The sequence below is a fragment of the Phalangium opilio genome, unplaced genomic scaffold (assembly GCF_054372755.1).
Source record: "Phalangium opilio isolate 3A_F unplaced genomic scaffold, DU_Popi_V2 ptg000013l_1, whole genome shotgun sequence".
NCBI lineage: Eukaryota > Metazoa > Arthropoda > Arachnida > Opiliones > Phalangiidae > Phalangium > Phalangium opilio.
In genome coordinates, this window is record NW_028324148.1 from 4943719 (window position 1) to 4961394 (window position 17676).

At 36.5% G+C, this 17676-nt stretch overlaps 1 protein-coding gene across 1 annotated transcript; it reads right to left on the reverse strand.

Moving 5' to 3' along the window:
* Positions 1–141: 141 nt before the first annotated feature.
* On the reverse strand, positions 142–11968 carry LOC149707902 (uncharacterized). The gene is made up of 9 exons (XM_089862506.1): positions 11925–11968; positions 11599–11844; positions 11395–11500; positions 11159–11323; positions 10852–10987; positions 10551–10768; positions 9598–9872; positions 1898–2078; positions 142–596 (listed from the first exon to the last, which is right to left on the reverse strand). The coding sequence occupies exons 4-9, from the start codon at positions 11189–11191 to the stop codon at positions 372–374; spliced, it is 1068 nt and encodes a 355-aa protein (XP_089718632.1). The 5' UTR covers positions 11192–11323; positions 11395–11500; positions 11599–11844; positions 11925–11968; the 3' UTR covers positions 142–371.
* Between the last annotated feature and the right edge of the window lie 5708 nt (positions 11969–17676).

Below are 17676 nucleotides of genomic sequence, written 5' to 3' on the forward strand. Positions count from 1 at the left end.
ATGTCCACTAACTTCACAAAGACAGTTTATATTCTTCGAGTAAAATATTATTATCTTCAAGGTTGCACGGGAAGGTGCATTAACGTTTCATTATTAAAAAAAATAATAATTATAGTCGTCACTATCATTTGGGCCTGTAAAATGGCAACTGTTCATACTCTTTATGAAAAGAGATTTTATGAAAGCTTCTCAGTTAATGATTGGTAAATAATTTCATGAAACAATAAAAACGACACCGAGAAGCGGGCGGGTTCTCGCATGATAAGTTAAAGAAATACAATAAATCATATCGACAAGCTTAACACGTTATTTAAGCAATCACCCATGTGATAGGTTGCAATTGTAAAATTCTCATTTGAGCAATTAGGTTTTTACGAGCGAGCGGAATGGCTTGACCGCCAACTCTTTTTGTTCTGAAAGTTTAATTCACTAAAAATATTATTTGGTGCAGTTTTCAATTTAACCTGTTTTTGCTTCCACTCGATGGGACTAGATGTCTCGCTAATGTTCCGTTGCACAGAATCCCATAGGATATATATTCCCTTCGACCGGAATAAAAAAACCATTGAGTCCCTAGGAACAGCCATTAATTCCCACTGAAAAGAAGTACAAAAATTTACACTTTCCCAATGAACAGAAATTAAATTTCTATTGAACAGAAATACGAAAGTGATACTTTCCCAATAAATAGACACCAAATTCCAATCGTATCAAAGAGCAAAACTGGAACCAACCCATGGTTTAAAGGAAATTTTATTGTGTCCAAAGGAGGCTCACACTGAACGGTCAAGGGAAAATTAACAATTTGGAAAAGATAGCAACTAATTACTTGGGTCAATAATTTGGAAAAGATGAAAACTAAATATTAGGGCATATATTTTTAAGTTTTAGGGCCAACATTTTTGAGAGGTGGCAACTTATTAGTAATAGTTCTACGCGAATGCGATTTGACATTTATTTTCAGTTCACAAACCTAACCCCACCTCCCTTTTCCTAATGTATAAAAAATCATTTTTAATTCACATACTAAATTGAGAAAATACTATATTAATAATGTGATAGTATTTAGAGCTCGGCATTTTCTATCCATTATCCACAAATTGGTGGATTATTTATAAACAAATTTGTGGATTATAATACGATTTGACACGTAAGTTTTGTGGATAATTATCGAGTATGGATAAAGATAAAATAACGTGGATAATGGATAGATAATGCCGAGCTCTAATAGTATTGTATCTAAAATACCTTTGGATATGAACCTTATTGACGCATCATTTAACGTATTTATTTGTCTAACCTAATCTAACCAAACCTTACCCGTCTTATTGTTTGCCGAATCTTCATTGTTGTTGTTACGCATACTAGCTTAACTAAGATATTTACGACACTTATTATCTCCTCCAAGGTTTAGACCCGAGTCTTTGAATTGGAAGCCTCACGCTCTGTGGTGATTCGAAATCCTGAATCAAAATTTAAAAAAAAATAACGGGTTTCTACCCTTTGGGACGTTTCGTCTTAATGCGATTTCTGTCCATTGGAACCTAACTTCCTAATGGAATTTCTGTCCATTGGAACCTAACTTCCTAATGGAATTACTGTCCATTAGGAAAGATACACTATGGAAAATCTGCCCATTGGGAAAGATCGTCCTTATGGAATTTCCGCCCATTGGGAAAGATCGTCCTTATGGAATTTCTTTCCATTGGGAAAGCACGACCCAGTTTGATTTCTATCGACAGGGAATTCTAGCGAATTGGATTTTTATCCAGTGGGTTTCTGTTCAATGGGAGAATTCCGATTTTTTTTACATCATGTTCCATGCTAGCTAATTTCTTTGAACATTAATTAAGGATTAAATCCCCAGTTGAGAGATCGAATTTATTATAGAAACTACCAATGATAAACTTGCTCCAATCAGTAAAACAAGAAAGGGCAATTTCAGGTTTCTTATTCCAAGTTCTTCCGTTGTCGTGGTTTTCAATTCATTGTACATCTTTTGTATGCAGTCTTCGCCATTTCTCATGAACTGGCCTTCCAGATAAGGCGGAATACCAGATTCGTAATAGTGTTGCATGCTATAAAAGTTAATAGGTATTAAGTTAAGATATTAGTTCGGCATTTTCAATATAACTGATCAACACTATTGTAATATATATTTTTCCCCCGGAAAATAGTGTGTCACTGGGGTTTAGATGAGAGTAATTCGCTTATGTCGCTGTTGGATCTAGATAGGTCTGGAAGACCTAGAGATGTGAGTCGGTAATTTACCGTCCGTAAATTACCGGTAATTTACCAAATACCGCGTAAATTACCGTTTTATACCTTACCGTAATTTTACAATGGTAATTTACCGGTAAATTACGGCGGTAAATTACCGTGGTAAATTACCAAACATTTTTATTACGCCTTAAAACTTCATTTTACACTTAAATTTACGATCAATTATTTCTGTGTTTACTTTCAAAATGACTCACTAGGCGCTACTCGCTAGCCAGTACTTACAAAGTTGCACTAGAAATTAGTCTTTTAATAGATTTTTAGTTAGAGATCAGATTAGAAGGCCACGGCTGCCGTCTTGGAAGCAAAAGCCGCAAATACGTGTAAAGCAGTCAAGATAGTGCTCACAATTAAACGTTGTTTAAAGTAATGGGATTGTAAGTACAGGGAAATATAAATTACCAAAAATTGCCGGCTGAACGGTAATTTTTGTGTTCCCTAAATTTCAATCGGTAAATTACCGGTAATTTATCGGTAATTTACCCGGTAAATTACCGTTTTTTAAAATTACGGTAATTTCACATCTCTAGGAAGACCTGTGGTGGGAAATGCTCGGCAGCATAGAGCCCTAATTCGAGACGCTAAAACTCTTGAGTTCTTGTCGATAAGACAATTACGAGACCGTTGGGAAGTTAGGGCCGGTGTTCGGGTTACCGCCCCAACTGTTTGGGGTAAATTAAAGAAGGCGGGCGTAAGGCGATGCAGGTCCGCAAACAAGCCATCTTTGACGCTAATGCATAAGAGAATACGCCTCCAGTTCTGCAGGGCACTTTTAGCCTGGCCAAGGGAAGATCTAGAACGATACATCCTATTTTCGGACGAAAAGGTTCAGCGACTAATGTCAATTAATTTTAGTCAAAGCTGTTAGCTGTTATGTCTTACTCTACCCGTATTATTTTATAGACGTTCCAAAGTTCATCTCGTCGCCTGTTGTGTGGGTCTCGAGGGTCCAAAACCAGCGATACGTTTCTGAGTATGCGAACGACACCAAAACCAGCCGTCGTTTTAACGTGAACGTTTGGGGTTGCATAGGCGATGGACGAGTGGGAATATTGCAACCAATTGAGGGTCGTCTCAACGGCAACGCGTATATAGATATCTTGAGAAACGCCATGTTCCCGTCTATGGCAGCTATATATAATGAAGACGACCGCGACCGGTATTAATAAACTAACCATTATTCGTTCTAATTTAAAATAATGTTTTAGTGAATGGTTTCAGCAGGACAATTGCCGAGCCCATTCGTCCCGACTCGTTGCTAGATTTCTGGAAAACGAAGGGATTGACGTTTTGGACTGGCCCGACTTAAACCCGATCGAAACCATGTGGCTTACATGGTTAATCACATGGAGAAACGAATACCCGCGAACAGGGTGGACTTATTGAATATGGTCATGGCAGCTTATAACGCTTTGCCTCCTAATTTTATACAGCGTTTATGACTGTCATTTAGGAAAGGATTAAGAATGTGTTTCAGGGCTAGGGTAGGTCCAATAAAATATTAAGCAACAATTGAAAGTGACTGTCTTGTTTGTGAAAGTTCAATAAAGCTAACGAACATTCTTCAATTTCAAACTCTGAGGAAGTCGTGTTATTTGCAAATTTTTTTTTTTATGTTATTAATTATTTTTCACTTTTTAACAAATTATCAATAAAAATATTAAATATAACGTTCGATTTCTTCCAAAAATTCTTTAAACGGGCACGGATTTTTCCTTCATAATAAAAGTCTTAAAACCCAAATATTCCCGAATATCCCAATCACATCCTGAGTAATAAATATAAGTGATGAAGTTAAAAACTGCATTGTTTTTTTTTTTGATAAGCCTCGATTCACGAAGTTAGTGATTTTGCCATAGAAGAGAAACGAAAGGAGTAGCAGGCTAGCAGCGCGTAGAGACCTACTTCACTTTTTACCATTTGGGCTCATTTTAGCTGTAAGCAGTTATTTTCGGTTTTAATCTTTGTTACCGGCTAGCATTTTTATCCATTTAATTTTTAGGCTTTTGAATACGGTAGCTTAGAACGTCAGTTGTGAAATGCGCCTTGCCATTTGCTTTAGTTGCGGGCGGCTTTATTATTATTAAGCCTAACATTTGCGCTAAACGCGGGAGGCTATAGGCAACACTAGGCTCCGTGTTCCTAGCATGAAAGCTATCTCCTCTGAAGTTGTTTTATATATGGAAGAGTCGAATTTGTCTATTTGAAGGGCTCTCGTGCAGCGCATATGCCATCAAGAATGAAATTTTCACTGGGCCCCAATGAGTCGGGCTGAGGACCCAGACATAATTAATGAGTTCTAGATTTTATTATATCATAGCCCAATTGACAACATTTTCAAACCGCTTTTGAAGGGCTCTCGTGCAGCGCATATGCCATCATGAATAAAATTTTCACTGGGCTGCAAGGAGTCGGGCTGAAGACCCAGACATAATTAACGAGTGCTAGATATTATTATTGACAACGAAACCGCTTATCCTCTTCAAAAAACGCGGGTTTTCTCTTAATGAACGACTGATTTGTTTCAAAGTATTGCGCCACAAGACCAATCATATTTCTATGCATAAAGCGCCATAACATCTAACAAGCATTATTTCGACAAAGATTCGATACTCGATTATTCATTATCGCCATTTAAATCCAAAAGCCAGATTTTGAATAAAGGCTGATTACTCGTGACCGATTCTCTCGTGTAGCGCATATGCCATCATGAATAAAATTTTCACTGGGCTGCAAGGAGTCGGGCTGAAGACCCAGACATAATTAACGAGTACTAGATATTATTATTGACAACGAAACCGCTTATCCTCTTCAAAAAACGCGGGTTTTCTCTTAATTTCTAAAGTGGTGGGGCATGAAGGGAGGGTACCTATCTATCTGTGGGGTCGGACATTTTATTATTTTAGGGTCTTTGAATTTTTTTTTCTTTTTATTTATGTGCTAATGAAATAGATAACGATGTGGCTACTATTAAGGCCCAGCCCTTGGGCCATCTTGTTTAATATGTTGCTCATATTCCGATGACTAAAACGACAAAAAAGGTTTTTTCGTATTAATAAAGAAACTAAACAAGACGGCCCAAGGGCTCGTAATAGTAGCCATATCGTACGAGTGAATAGCCCCTCTATACCCTACCCTAACGAGTGGATAACCCCTCTATACCTTACTCTAATGAGTGAATAAAGCTATCTTTTTCAATGCTTAAATGATTTACCGTGCATAAAATCAGAGTGAATAGCCCCTCGATTCCCTACTCTAAACAGTGATTAAATTATAACCGTATAAATTTACTTATGCTGTAATTCTAATATTCCGGCGAATCGAAGAACAGATAGTTTTTAGTGATAATCCCCTCGATGAGTTTACAACATAGACTTATGCTGATGCACACTTATCGCATCTTATAAATTTCTAACAAGGACTTATGCCCAGAAACTTTTGAAAGAGAAAGTTTAATTATAGTGATTACGCATTTTAGTGATTATCCCCTCGAATTACCTTTAGCAATGCTAAAATGATCAGACGCATAACGCCCATTTAACACTATGTTAGCTCTATCTAAACCCACATTTGAATTAACCGCCAAAACGTTCCAGTCAAACATAACATAGATGACGATAGCTACCGAACGAGAACGAAACACATGAGGAGCGAGGTAGGAAACGGGGAAAATCGTTATCTATTTAATTAGCACATACATAAAAAAATATAAAAACCCCAAACATGCAAATTCATAAGTATCCGACCCCACAGATAAAATTTCAAAAGTTTCCGACCCCACAGATTAAGAGGTACCCCACCCCACATCACCCCGACATTTTAGAGATAAGAATAAATAATAAAAAACTCGAGTTTTCTATCAAGTCTCTATGGTTGTGTGGGTAGAATGTTTGTCTACTACGCCAGCGGCCCGGGTTCGAATCCCGGGTCTGACCTGAAACAATTTTAATTAAAATTAAATCTCTAACCGAGCCCAGTAACCCCTATGGGTGGGTTGTGGTAATATAAAGTTCCTTTTAAGCTAAAATCTGACGATAACGAAGCGACAACCCCGGCCACTACTACTACTACTACTACTAGTACTAGTACTAGTACTACTACTACTACTACTACTACTACTACTACTACTACTACTACTACTACTACTACTACTACTACTACTACTACTACTACTACTACTACTACTACTACTACGACGGCTCGGGTCAAACTAAGAGCCTATCGTATACTACGATATGGCTAAAAACTACCGCGTCCGTAACCCTAATATCCACGCTAGCCTCTGCGTCGTGTTGCGTTCTGGGGAATTTCCGTTGTCACTTTTTACAACCTCTCAGACACGCCCTCTGTTCTTATAGGCTCCCTTATGTTCGGGAAATTCAAAAGCTAAAAAGAAACACACCTTTAGAGACAATTTTTTTTTCTGTTGGGACCGCCATTATCGCACGGCTCTCTCAGAGGCGAGAATTTGTGTGGTGGCGCTAGCGTCGTGCCGTTTGGCTGAATTTAGCCCTGAAGAGGGTATGAGGGAAAGCTAGGTTTTCGTACTCCAAGTGTGATGGACTCCTGATGATAGTTTATTAAATAACAATTAAAATCAAAAGTTATAGCAGTGCTAATGCGAGACTACTTGTTAATACCCCTAACGGAGTGGGGTCACCAAGTTCGAAGTCCAGTGCAGGTAAGTCGCGTGCCCAGTAATCGAATGCCTTTATCCAATCGAAGGGGTCTGGTTTTATAAATTCTAGGTGAGCGATAGCTCTCTTAGATAAGACTTCATACTGCTCTTAATGTATAAGGAGGGTTTTTGTTTGGATATAGTTTTTTTGTATTGTATTTTCTGTTTTGAAAAAATTCCACAGAACTACAATTCGGGCCCTCAATATGTGGTTAAAATTTCAAAAAGATCCACGCATTAGTTTATTTTATAAAAAAAATAAAGTTGCTAAGGGTGGTTTTCATTTCAATAAAATTTGTCAGTGTTTTTGGTGAAAACGTTCAAATTTTCACATAGAAATAACATGGGAGTTTTTCTCCATTTTATCCATTTTTTTGCCACCCTTTTGAAATGAAATATTCGTTTGTTACGTTTTTGAAAGGTTTTATATCAAAATATAAACCTTTTTTAGGACCATTTTTAAGGTTTTTGAGAAAAATTAAGTTATAGTGCTAAATTTCATGTTTTTTAATCATGCTTTGACTTACGTGTTTGCACCCTATATGTCATACTGTTGGACTTACGGCGTTTTACCGGGGATAAAGCCGAGAAGAAAGCCACTCTTGCACTTACGCTGTTTTACCGCGGACTTTTATCTGATTTTACTCTCTTTCGTTGCAAAAACTGAATGATTTTACGTAATAAAACTAGATTAACGATTACAGGTGATTAAGCTAGATTAACAATTACAGGTAATTAAGCTAGATTAACGATTACAGGTAATTAAGCTAGATTAACGATTACAGGTAATTAAGCTAGATTAACGATTACAGGTAATAAAACTATATTAACGATTACAGGTAATTAAGCTAGTTTAACGATTACAGGTAATTAAGCTATATTAGCGATTACAGCTAATTAAGCTATATTAGCGATTACAGGTAATTAAGCTATTTTAGCGATTACAGGTAATTAAGCTATATTAGCGATTACAGCTAATTAAGCTATTTTAGCGATTAGAGCTAATTAAGTTATATTAGCGATTACAGCTAATTAAGCTATATTAGCGATTACAGGTAATTAAGCTATATTAGCGATTACAGCTAATTAAGCTATATTAGCGATTACGGCTAATTAAGCTATATTAGCGATTACAGCTAATTAAGCTATAATAGCGATTACAGCTAATTAAGCTAGATTAGCGATTACAGCTAATTAAGCTAGATTAGCGATTACAGCTAATTAAGCTAGATTAGCGATTACAGCTAGGTAAGCTAGATTAGCGATTACAAATAATTAAGCTACATTAGAGATTACAGCTAATTAAGCTAAATTAGCGATTACAGCTAATTAAGCTAGATTAGCGAATGCAGCTAACTAAGCTAGATTAGCGAATGCAGCTAATTAAGCTAGATTAGCGATTACAGCTAATTAAGCTAGATTAGCGATTACAGCTAATTAAGCTATATTAGCGATTACAGCTAATTAAGCTAGATTAGCGATTACAGCTCAAGTAGTGAGGATTGATGTTATGTAATAGATGCTTGGCCCTAAAACGTTTTCTCTCGAAAGGTTTCTAAACTATTTTAATTAATATTAAGACTGAAGTAACAGATATTAATAAAAACTGTCTTTGTAGACAAAGACGGGAAAAAGTAAGAGAAAATTAATGCCTGAAGTAACAGATATTCAATTTTCACTTTTGAACACATAAAACATCAATTATTTGAAAAAATTCTTATCTTAGTTTTTTTCACCAAAATTTCATATGCGAAAAATAATTTTCATCATTACTTACCCTAGTATTTTACTCCCAATATTAGCTCTAGAAAAAGGCTTCTTCAAGAATTTTTTAAGGGATACTAGCTTGATACTAAGTTTTACCAGGGAGGAGAGCCTTGAGACTTAAGTCTCTCCTCCCTGGTTTTTCTTTCTACTGACATGGTCTTTAAGAAGGTTCAAATACTTGCATATCTGAAAAAATTGAGATTTATGAGTTTAATTTTTATATTTTTAAATGATAAATATTGCGAAGCGGAAATTAACATAGGCAGTTTGATTGTGATGTTGATATTAGTGTCGAAAAGAACTGTAGATTGATCGTGATCTTTAGAGAGCTATACATTACGTCAATTTTTGAAGCTTCGAAAACTTTGAAATTAACGAACACTTCTTGTTTTGATACGGTTTTTTCTTTATCAGCTATATATGTTTTTCTGTCCATTTTATTCCCCTTATAGGGCTCAACCTAATTGGAATTATTTGAGAGAAGGAAATGGAAAACGCGTATTATTTTTAAAATTATATACAAGTGTCATATTAAAATATTTTTACTAAAGTAATTTTGGTTAAAAAAACTAAGATAACAATTTTTTCAAATAATTGATGTTTTATAATCATGTGTTCAAAAGTGAAAATTGAATATCTGTACTTCAGGCATTTAATTTTCTACACTTATCTCTTACTTTTTCCCATCTAGTTTTTATTAATTTCTATAGGGGGTGTGATGGTATACCTTTTAAGTCGTGCCATCTTCAATTATTCATTTTGCAAGGACGCGACAATATCATTGGTAAATGAGTTAAGTTATAAATTAATACTTTAAAGTTAAAACTGATTTGCTTTGTTACTTTTTCAACAGTTTTTCACACAAAACTTACATGTTATAGTAGGTTTTCTTCAGCTGTGGATCAATCCCTTTTGATGTCGGATACGCCAATAAGAAGCTCAAAACGGTTTCATCCGAAATATGAAAGTAGTGTTCCGTATCATAATTGGAGCAGGTTGCTCCCACGATGGTGTAAATCGCCCGATATCCGATAAATCCCACCCATTGTCCACGATGAACACCATTAAAAATGTCCCGAAATTCAGATACTGCCTCTTCCTGCTGCATCCGCTGCGATATCTTTTGTTGAGCTAAAGTTCGTGGATTCTAAGGTAATAAACATAAGACTTAACAATTGAAACAATAGGCTGACTCTCTGTTATGCACTGTGATTTTTGTTTCCAATGTAAGCCTCAGGTTTGTTAAAGGGAGGGTGAAAAGAAAATTCAAGTGTTTTTTTATCGAATTTTCTTCTAATTATAAGACCAATCTACATAGTGGAGCATCCAGGAAATATACCAGAATTATTTTAGAATTCAAATTAGGTTAAGAGTTTACAGATAATTTGAAATGAGCACCTCCGAATAATCGCGTAACGCCCTGCCCTCTTGTTAACAAAATCATCGTGGCACGCTCCATGCCGAATGAAATTCAGCGATTTGACAATTGTGGCGCGAGATGCCGTGAATTTGGTTAACAGGAAGGCAGGGCGTTATGCTATTGGTCGAAGGTGCTCGTTTCAAACTATCCATAAAATCTCAACTTGATTTGAATTTTAAAATCATTCGGAGTTGGTTCCTAAATGTTTCACTATGCAGACTGGTCTTATTCTTAGTAGAAGAATCGATAAAAAATCGCTTGATTTTCCTTTTCACTCTACCCAGAAATAAGTCTAAAATATTCCTTAAAAACAAGAGCACTATTAACTTACACTATTTTAGTGTCATCGTTGCTCAAATTAAGTAAGATACTGATTGCACGTGTTAAATTCCCATTAAGTATTACCTTGAAAAACTGGTGTTCTGTTTGTGTGGTCGCCACCATGACTCTGAAGTTATTGAGTCTAATAAGGTCATCAAGACTGTTGATAAATTTTGGTTGGTTTATAGTGGTAATTTTCGTTAGTAACATGCTCTGGAAGGACTGTGATATGAAAAAAAACCCTAACAGACAGCAAAATCCAAAGATCCAAGTGCGAAAAGTAACGTGTCCACACGGAGAACCTAAATATACATTTTTCTTTGTAATTCTCAATTTTGAACTGGTGATTTGTAGTATCTTTGCTTTTGGGTTTTTCAACAGCTACCTTCTCCAATAATTATTGAAACTGCGTCCAACCATCTTATGAAACAAAACTTCCTTATTGTCATCTTGGTGGCTTCATAAATAAACAGACATAACAACGGATAAGTTGTTATGAATATCAAAAGAGCCGCCCATGTCTGGAATATTAAGATTATAAGAAAAATTAAGAACACTCTGTTATACTACTGCATGCATTGCTTGATTATCCGTGTCAATGAAGCATTTTTGTGGTCAGTGTGGTAAAACACAATACGATTTCCTTATCGCTCTCGTTTATATAAAATTCTCATTATAATAAATTTTCTAACCTTAAAATCGAATATAAAAATGACATCGAACATCCCAAATTCCCGATTTATTGGACCACCGCTGAAAATTTTTGATTCACCAATAAAGTAAGGGGCTTCTACACTAGACAGTAACAGATCAGATTCATCCTCCAAAATGTAAAACGGAAGAGCTATATCTGAAACCTTCGCAATAAAAATATAGCTATGTTACTTACTAATTTCTAAGAATAATATTATCCAAACGCTATACGAACATTGTCGTGAAGAAATTTGATGTATTCCCTCGGTAGTCCATTCTCATCCTTGGCGGAAAATGAAATATGTTCTAGTTGTAAAAGACGGAGCTGAATTTCATAACCACTGTAGCGAAATGAATATATCTCAGATTTAAATGTTTCGTACAAATAGAAAACCAGTTATCTCACCAGGTCAAAAACACTATCTACAAACTAAATTACCTAGAATTGCAATTATTGCTCTTTAGTGAATAGCAGATGGAGGCGTTAAAAATAGTGAATTATTAAAAGCTTCATTCACAACTTGATTCTTGTGAAAGTTCTGGCCATAGAGGATATACTTCTTACCCTCAATGGTCATACCTAAACAATACTCTTGATTTGAAAGCAAGACTGTTAACCTTTGTTCATACTAAAGCTGTACACGATCCGCTGGGGTGTAACACAAGACAGACAAACACACCCAGGCTTTATAAAAGAAAGACCAATCTGTCACATTGGATTTTACTCCTCCCGAAGGAAGCATTTTCACCGAAGTTTCACGCAACTGCACATTTTAGCCACATCGTATGATGAACATCTACGATGTGGGTCTTAGTTTGACCTGGCCTGTTGTTGGCGGTGGTGGTGGTGGTGGCGGCGTCGTGAAAGAGAACTTAGACAGCATAAAATTTTTGGATCGTCATTGAAGGGAGTGTGAAAGGGAGAAAATTGTGGCGGAGTGATATTTTTCGTTCGTGTATTTTAAAAGGAAGGGAATTATAACTGTTAGTTTAAGAATTGGATTTATTTGTACTAGTAAAGTTAAACATTAACAATTGTGTTTTACGTTTGCTCGATATATTTAGAGCGAGAGAGAGGATTATGGTATTGCCTTAATTTAAATGAACGGTTTAATACTCCCTTTAAAATTCCTGACACCCGTCGACAATAAGGGTTTTACGCTTTTTATCCCGCTCCACGGCTCCCCTATTGCAAAATTCAAAGAAATCCAGGGGAATTTTTAAGAAGCAAAAGAAAGTATATACCGACGTTATATTTAGAATGGTTTTAAGGCGGTGTTTATTATTGGAAGTTACGTCTATTTCTCCGAAAATCGAGAAGAGTTTTAAAAGAAGGTACTAGCTTGGGGCCTCAGATATTACAATTTTAACGTAAGTAAAGGATTTAAGGGTTATAATGTTAGAGCATCGAGGTGCTATTCACTCTGATCTTCAGTACTTATTTTAGTGGGTGGTTTCTGGTATATCGTTTTACCACTGTTAAAGGATGCGCATCGTGGGGGTACTAACTCACGTTTTCCGTTCGTGTCACACTGTTATAATTATAACAGAAATAAAAAAATTAAGTAATAATTTAACAACAGTTAAAGGTAGCGCATCGAGGAGCTATTCACTCAAATTTTTTTCTGTAGGCCGTCGCCTGTTAAGTATGGTACGATGTGGCTACTATTACGAGCCCTTGAGTCGCCTTGTTAGTATTAGTTTGGCTTGGTCTGAAGAAGAAAAAGAAGAAGAAGTATCGTTTGTCTTTTTAAAGGGAGAGTGAAAAAGGGATTTTTGGTTTTCAAAGGGTGGGGATTATGATTTGTCTATAACAGTGCAATGCGAATGTACAACGCACTTAGAGTGAAAGGGGTAAATTGTGTTAAGGTGATATTTTTCATTAATTGGTGATTTTAAAGGGGAAGGCTTATGATCTATCTCTAACAGTACAATGCATAGCACTGTGAAAATATTAATGAACACACAGTAATATCTGCAGTCTTTTATGAACACATAAATTTACCATATTGCCTTACCTAAAACGAAAAATTTCATTCTCTCTTTAAAATTTCTCATACTTTAAGCCATGAATTTTCTAAGAATCCGAACTTACTACACAATAACAATATGGCCCCGGCCAGATTAGAGCCCCATCGTTTGTAAGAGTCCATATATCGAGAACATTCTATCTTAGTTACCCTTAATCCCCATCCATTTTAAATCATCAATAAATCCCTATCACATTTAAAAGCATCAATGAAAATCACCAATGGAAAAAATCTTCATTAGTGAATAGCCCCTCGACGCGTTATCTTTAAGATGATTACCCGTAACGTCTAAGCAAGGAATATGGAGATAGGGAAGTTGCGTGTAACGCTATAACTCCGGACGTCCAAAAATCCCGTTTTCGGCGTGGATGTGCATGTGCGCACGCGCCGCACTTTTCTCGCGCATCGTGCTGAGGATAGGCGGCACTACCGGTTTCCTGCGCAGTTCAAACTAACGCCGAATATAAGTCATGTGACCTGCTATTTCGGGAAGAGAGATTCCTATACTGACCAAACTTCCCTATCTCCATGTTCCTTGGTCTAAGTATACCTTAATCCCAATTCCGTTCAAAATCGACGAGTGAGTAGCACCTCGATGATTAACCGTAATCCAGGCATAACTCCTAATATTTATAACATTGGCCCCTGAAGCGTTTGAAAGAGAAAGAATTTACAACATAGACTTATGCCGATGCACACTTATCGCATCTTATAAATTTCAAAAATGGACTTATGCCCTGAACCTTTTGAAGGAGAAAGTTTAATTACAGTGATTACCCATTTTAGTGATTATCCCCTCGATGAGTTACGTTTAGCAATGCTAAAATGATCAAACGCATAACGCTCATTTAACTTTACAACATAAACTTATGCCAACGCACACTTATCGCATCTTATAAATTTGATAGTTTTAGTTTAGCCTCTCGATGAATTGACAAAATAGACTTATGCGGACGCATACATATCGCATCTTATAAATTTATAACATGGACTTATGACCAGAAGCGTTTGAAAGAGAAAGAATTCGGTAAAACACCCAACTGGAGTTCTTTCTTTGTGTAAACCCCGAACTTTTTATTGTATAGAAAGTTCGGATTCTTAGAAAAGTCATGGCTTGATGTATGAGAAATTTCAAGGAGAGAATGAAATTTTTCGTTTTAGGTGAGGCAATATGGGGACCGTCCATAAACTACGTCACACTCTTATGGGGGGGAGGGGGTTTTTAACTTTGTGACGGTCCGTGACGAGGGGGGAGGGAGGGGCCCTACGATGCGTGACGTCATATTTAACATTAATTTTAATACGAAGTCAGTAAGAGGTCGATTGACCCTTTTGTTATAGAAGAAAAAACACAACGTTTCAAATTCCTCCGTGAGAACGACCTCTACAATAATTTAACAAAGTTTTTATTCCGTCATCGCTTAAATAGTAGAAACTGTAAGCATTTCACATACTTACTCGTACGTGTAGCCAATATAAAAAGCGCATTTAAAATAAAGAGACCTGTTCACTGCAGGACTAGCTACACGTACGCATAAGGACTGCTAAATGTAGTGTCAGCTTATCTCTCAAATATCATCTTTTATTCGCCACTAGCACTAGCAAGGATGAATAGGATCCTCCATCCGATTTAAATGGTTTCGCTTCCATCGCACATTTTTAAAATCTGAATCCCAAGCTCGATTAGCCCAAGGTTTTCAAGTGACAATGTCGAAAACTATTAAGTGTGCCCTTTCACTAAGCTTTATGGAAATATTTTGGAAGGTTATAAAAAAGCACATCCAGACAATAATGTTCTAAAGCTCAATCAGAGGCAAACGATGTTTGTAAAAGCTTAAAACGGAAAAGAACTTTGACTTTCAAGTCGAGCAAAAAATGTCTGAGCGGAAAAGAAGAAACAATCTCTTTTTAAATTAATCAAATTAAATTGATAAAAACAGGGGTAAATAACGAAAGGAGTTAGAGACGCTAGCTTCCGTAGTGTAGAATACAGTGGGACCTTGAAACGTCATAGAATTTGTAACTAACGTAGTGCCATCTTTGGAACTGTATTGTAAATAAGAGCAGAACCTTAAAAGTTTTGCCTTAAAATCTCGCGCCGCAAGGTATTCTGGGTAAAGTAAAATGGCGGGTGTCGATGTTGTGAAGTCGTCTCATAAACCAACCCAATATAATTAAACAGCGATTTAAAGAAGAAAGATAAGTCAACAATTTGCAATTTGAAGCCGGGGAAATCCTCAAAATGTGATCAAACTTGTTTTACCGTAAGTGCGCGGTTACAGAGTCGGCCCAGTGAGCCAAGGCTTAGTGGGAACTGTGGGATCAGGATCATCGACTGTATCTGTGACTAAAGAAATTAAAACAACTAAAACTGTATTGAAGGATGCAAAAACGACATTTAATTCCATTTCATTATCGAATAAGGAATTTACCAACTTTAAAGTTGCATTTAAATAAAATGAGTCTGATACTTCATGGAGTTGCATGTTTCTAATTCAAGTGCACCTTAATGAATAAACTTTACTCTAACCCTAATTGTCACTCAGTCGTAAGATGACGAACACTAGCAGACAGGCGAAAATCGATATCCCAGCATGCCTTTCGAATCTTTGCTGCCACGCTATTGGTTGCAAAATATCATACTTATTTTGAATTATAGGCGGCGCAACCGAGGCGTTTTCTCTCTTCTGTGTCTACGTTTGAAAGTCCCACTGCATTCTACACTACGGAAGCTAGCGTCTCTAACTCCTTTCGTTATTTACCCCTGATAAAAATTAAGACAAATCATAGTCCGTTGGGAGGGGTTAAAAAATGTGACGTGGTTTTCAGGAGAGGGGTCTTAGAAAACGTGACGAAGCGTGATCTGGGGGGATGGGGGGGTCAGAAAATGCCATTTTTTGCGTGACGTAGTTTATGGACGGTCCATTGATAAATTTGCGTGTTCATAAAAGACTACAGATATTACTGTTTGATCATTAATATTTTCACACTGCATCCGCATTGTACTGTTAGAGATGGATCATAAGCCATTCCCCTTTAAAATCACCAATTAATGAAAAATATCACCTTAACACAATTTATCCCTTTTCACTCTAAGTGCGTTCATTAACATGTGCGTTGTACATTCGCTTTGCACTGTTAGAGACAAATCATAATCCCCACCTTTGAAAATCAAAAATCCCTTTTTCACACTCCCTTTTAAACGACGAACGATACATCATCTTCTTCTACTACTACTTCTACTACTTATTCTTCTTCTTGTTCTTCTTCTTCAGACCAAGTCAAACTGATACCCCCATCGTTAGAGGTACATCAAGTTCGGGGTTTACACAACTCAAGTTGGGTGTTTTACCGAATTCTTTCTCTTTCAAACGCTTCTGGGCATAAGTTCATGTTATCACATGCGAAATGTATGCGTCAGCATGAGTATATGTTGTAAACTCATCGAGGGGTAATCACTAAAACTAAACTTTTAAAGAACGTACCATAGACGTACAGTTAGTGCTCTTTAAAGACGGCTTTTCTACTAGACAGTGGATAAGCTTGATAAAGGATAGTCAAGCCAAAGGCAGGAGCCAATCAGACCTAATGCACTAGGTTTGATTGGTTCCTGCCTTTGGCAAGATAAATTTCATGTCCAGAAAATTAGCCAGAATGCTAGGGGTGATAGTGGAGCCGCCGGTTGCTTGATAAATACCAAGTTGTTGAGATGCTAAGCATTTGCGATGTCATTTCATATTTCCTAAGAAAGATACAGCTTCTATTGCTTGGTTCACACTCCCTGGTTATTTTTACCTTGGGCTTGTATGTAAAGTAATCCTAAAAAACTTAATATTTTCTTTTTCATAAGAGAAAAATTTCGACATTTCGATGATTTATGTAGTTGTGTAGAATACACTACATTTTTATAATCCTATATGCAGATATAGACTTTTCTAGATGCAAAAAAAAGAAAATAATGCTCAAAATCTCTCTTGCCATTAAGGTTTTGTCGGTTCGGACTGAACCGAGTTCTAAGTAAAGATTCCCAAGAAGAATGTGATTAAAAACGGCGTTACGTTTTGACTATACCCTAAAGAGGCCTTAACGGTTCTGAGTGAGCCGAAAGTTATATACACATTTAATTGATAAGTTTTAAATATTTTATTAAAATCCAGGATCATGAACGCAACTTGGTCGCAGTAGTTAAAGATCTGATCGGGATTTTGTGGATAATCTCTTTTTGAGCGGCTAGAGATAATTCAGATTAAATATGGACAAAAAGTCAGCAATCATCAGAAGGGAATAAGAGAGAAGGGAGACATTAGAGCCTGCTTTGGTAACAAGAGTCCGACCAACCTCAAGAAAATCGCGAAAACTTTGCGCAAGTACACAGCTTTTAACCAATTTACTGCAAAAATAGTTCTTTAAGTTCTCCGCGGTATCGGCCCATTTGTCTGCTAGATTTTCATTCTCCACAGGCTTAGGGCTGTCAATGTTTCGTTCTT

Bases quoted from the DNA above. Each gene is read 5' to 3' on its own strand.
- LOC149707902 (XM_089862506.1), bottom strand. From the start codon at position 11,191: ATGTTCGATGTCATTTTTATATTCGATTTTAAG. The intron at 10,988-11,158 runs GTTAGAAAATTT...TTAATATTCCAG, and splicing joins TTTTTATATTCGATTTTAAG to ACATGGGCGGCTCTTTTGAT. The intron at 10,769-10,851 runs GTAGCTGTTGAA...ATGTATATTTAG, and splicing joins TTCAATAATTATTGGAGAAG to GTTCTCCGTGTGGACACGTT.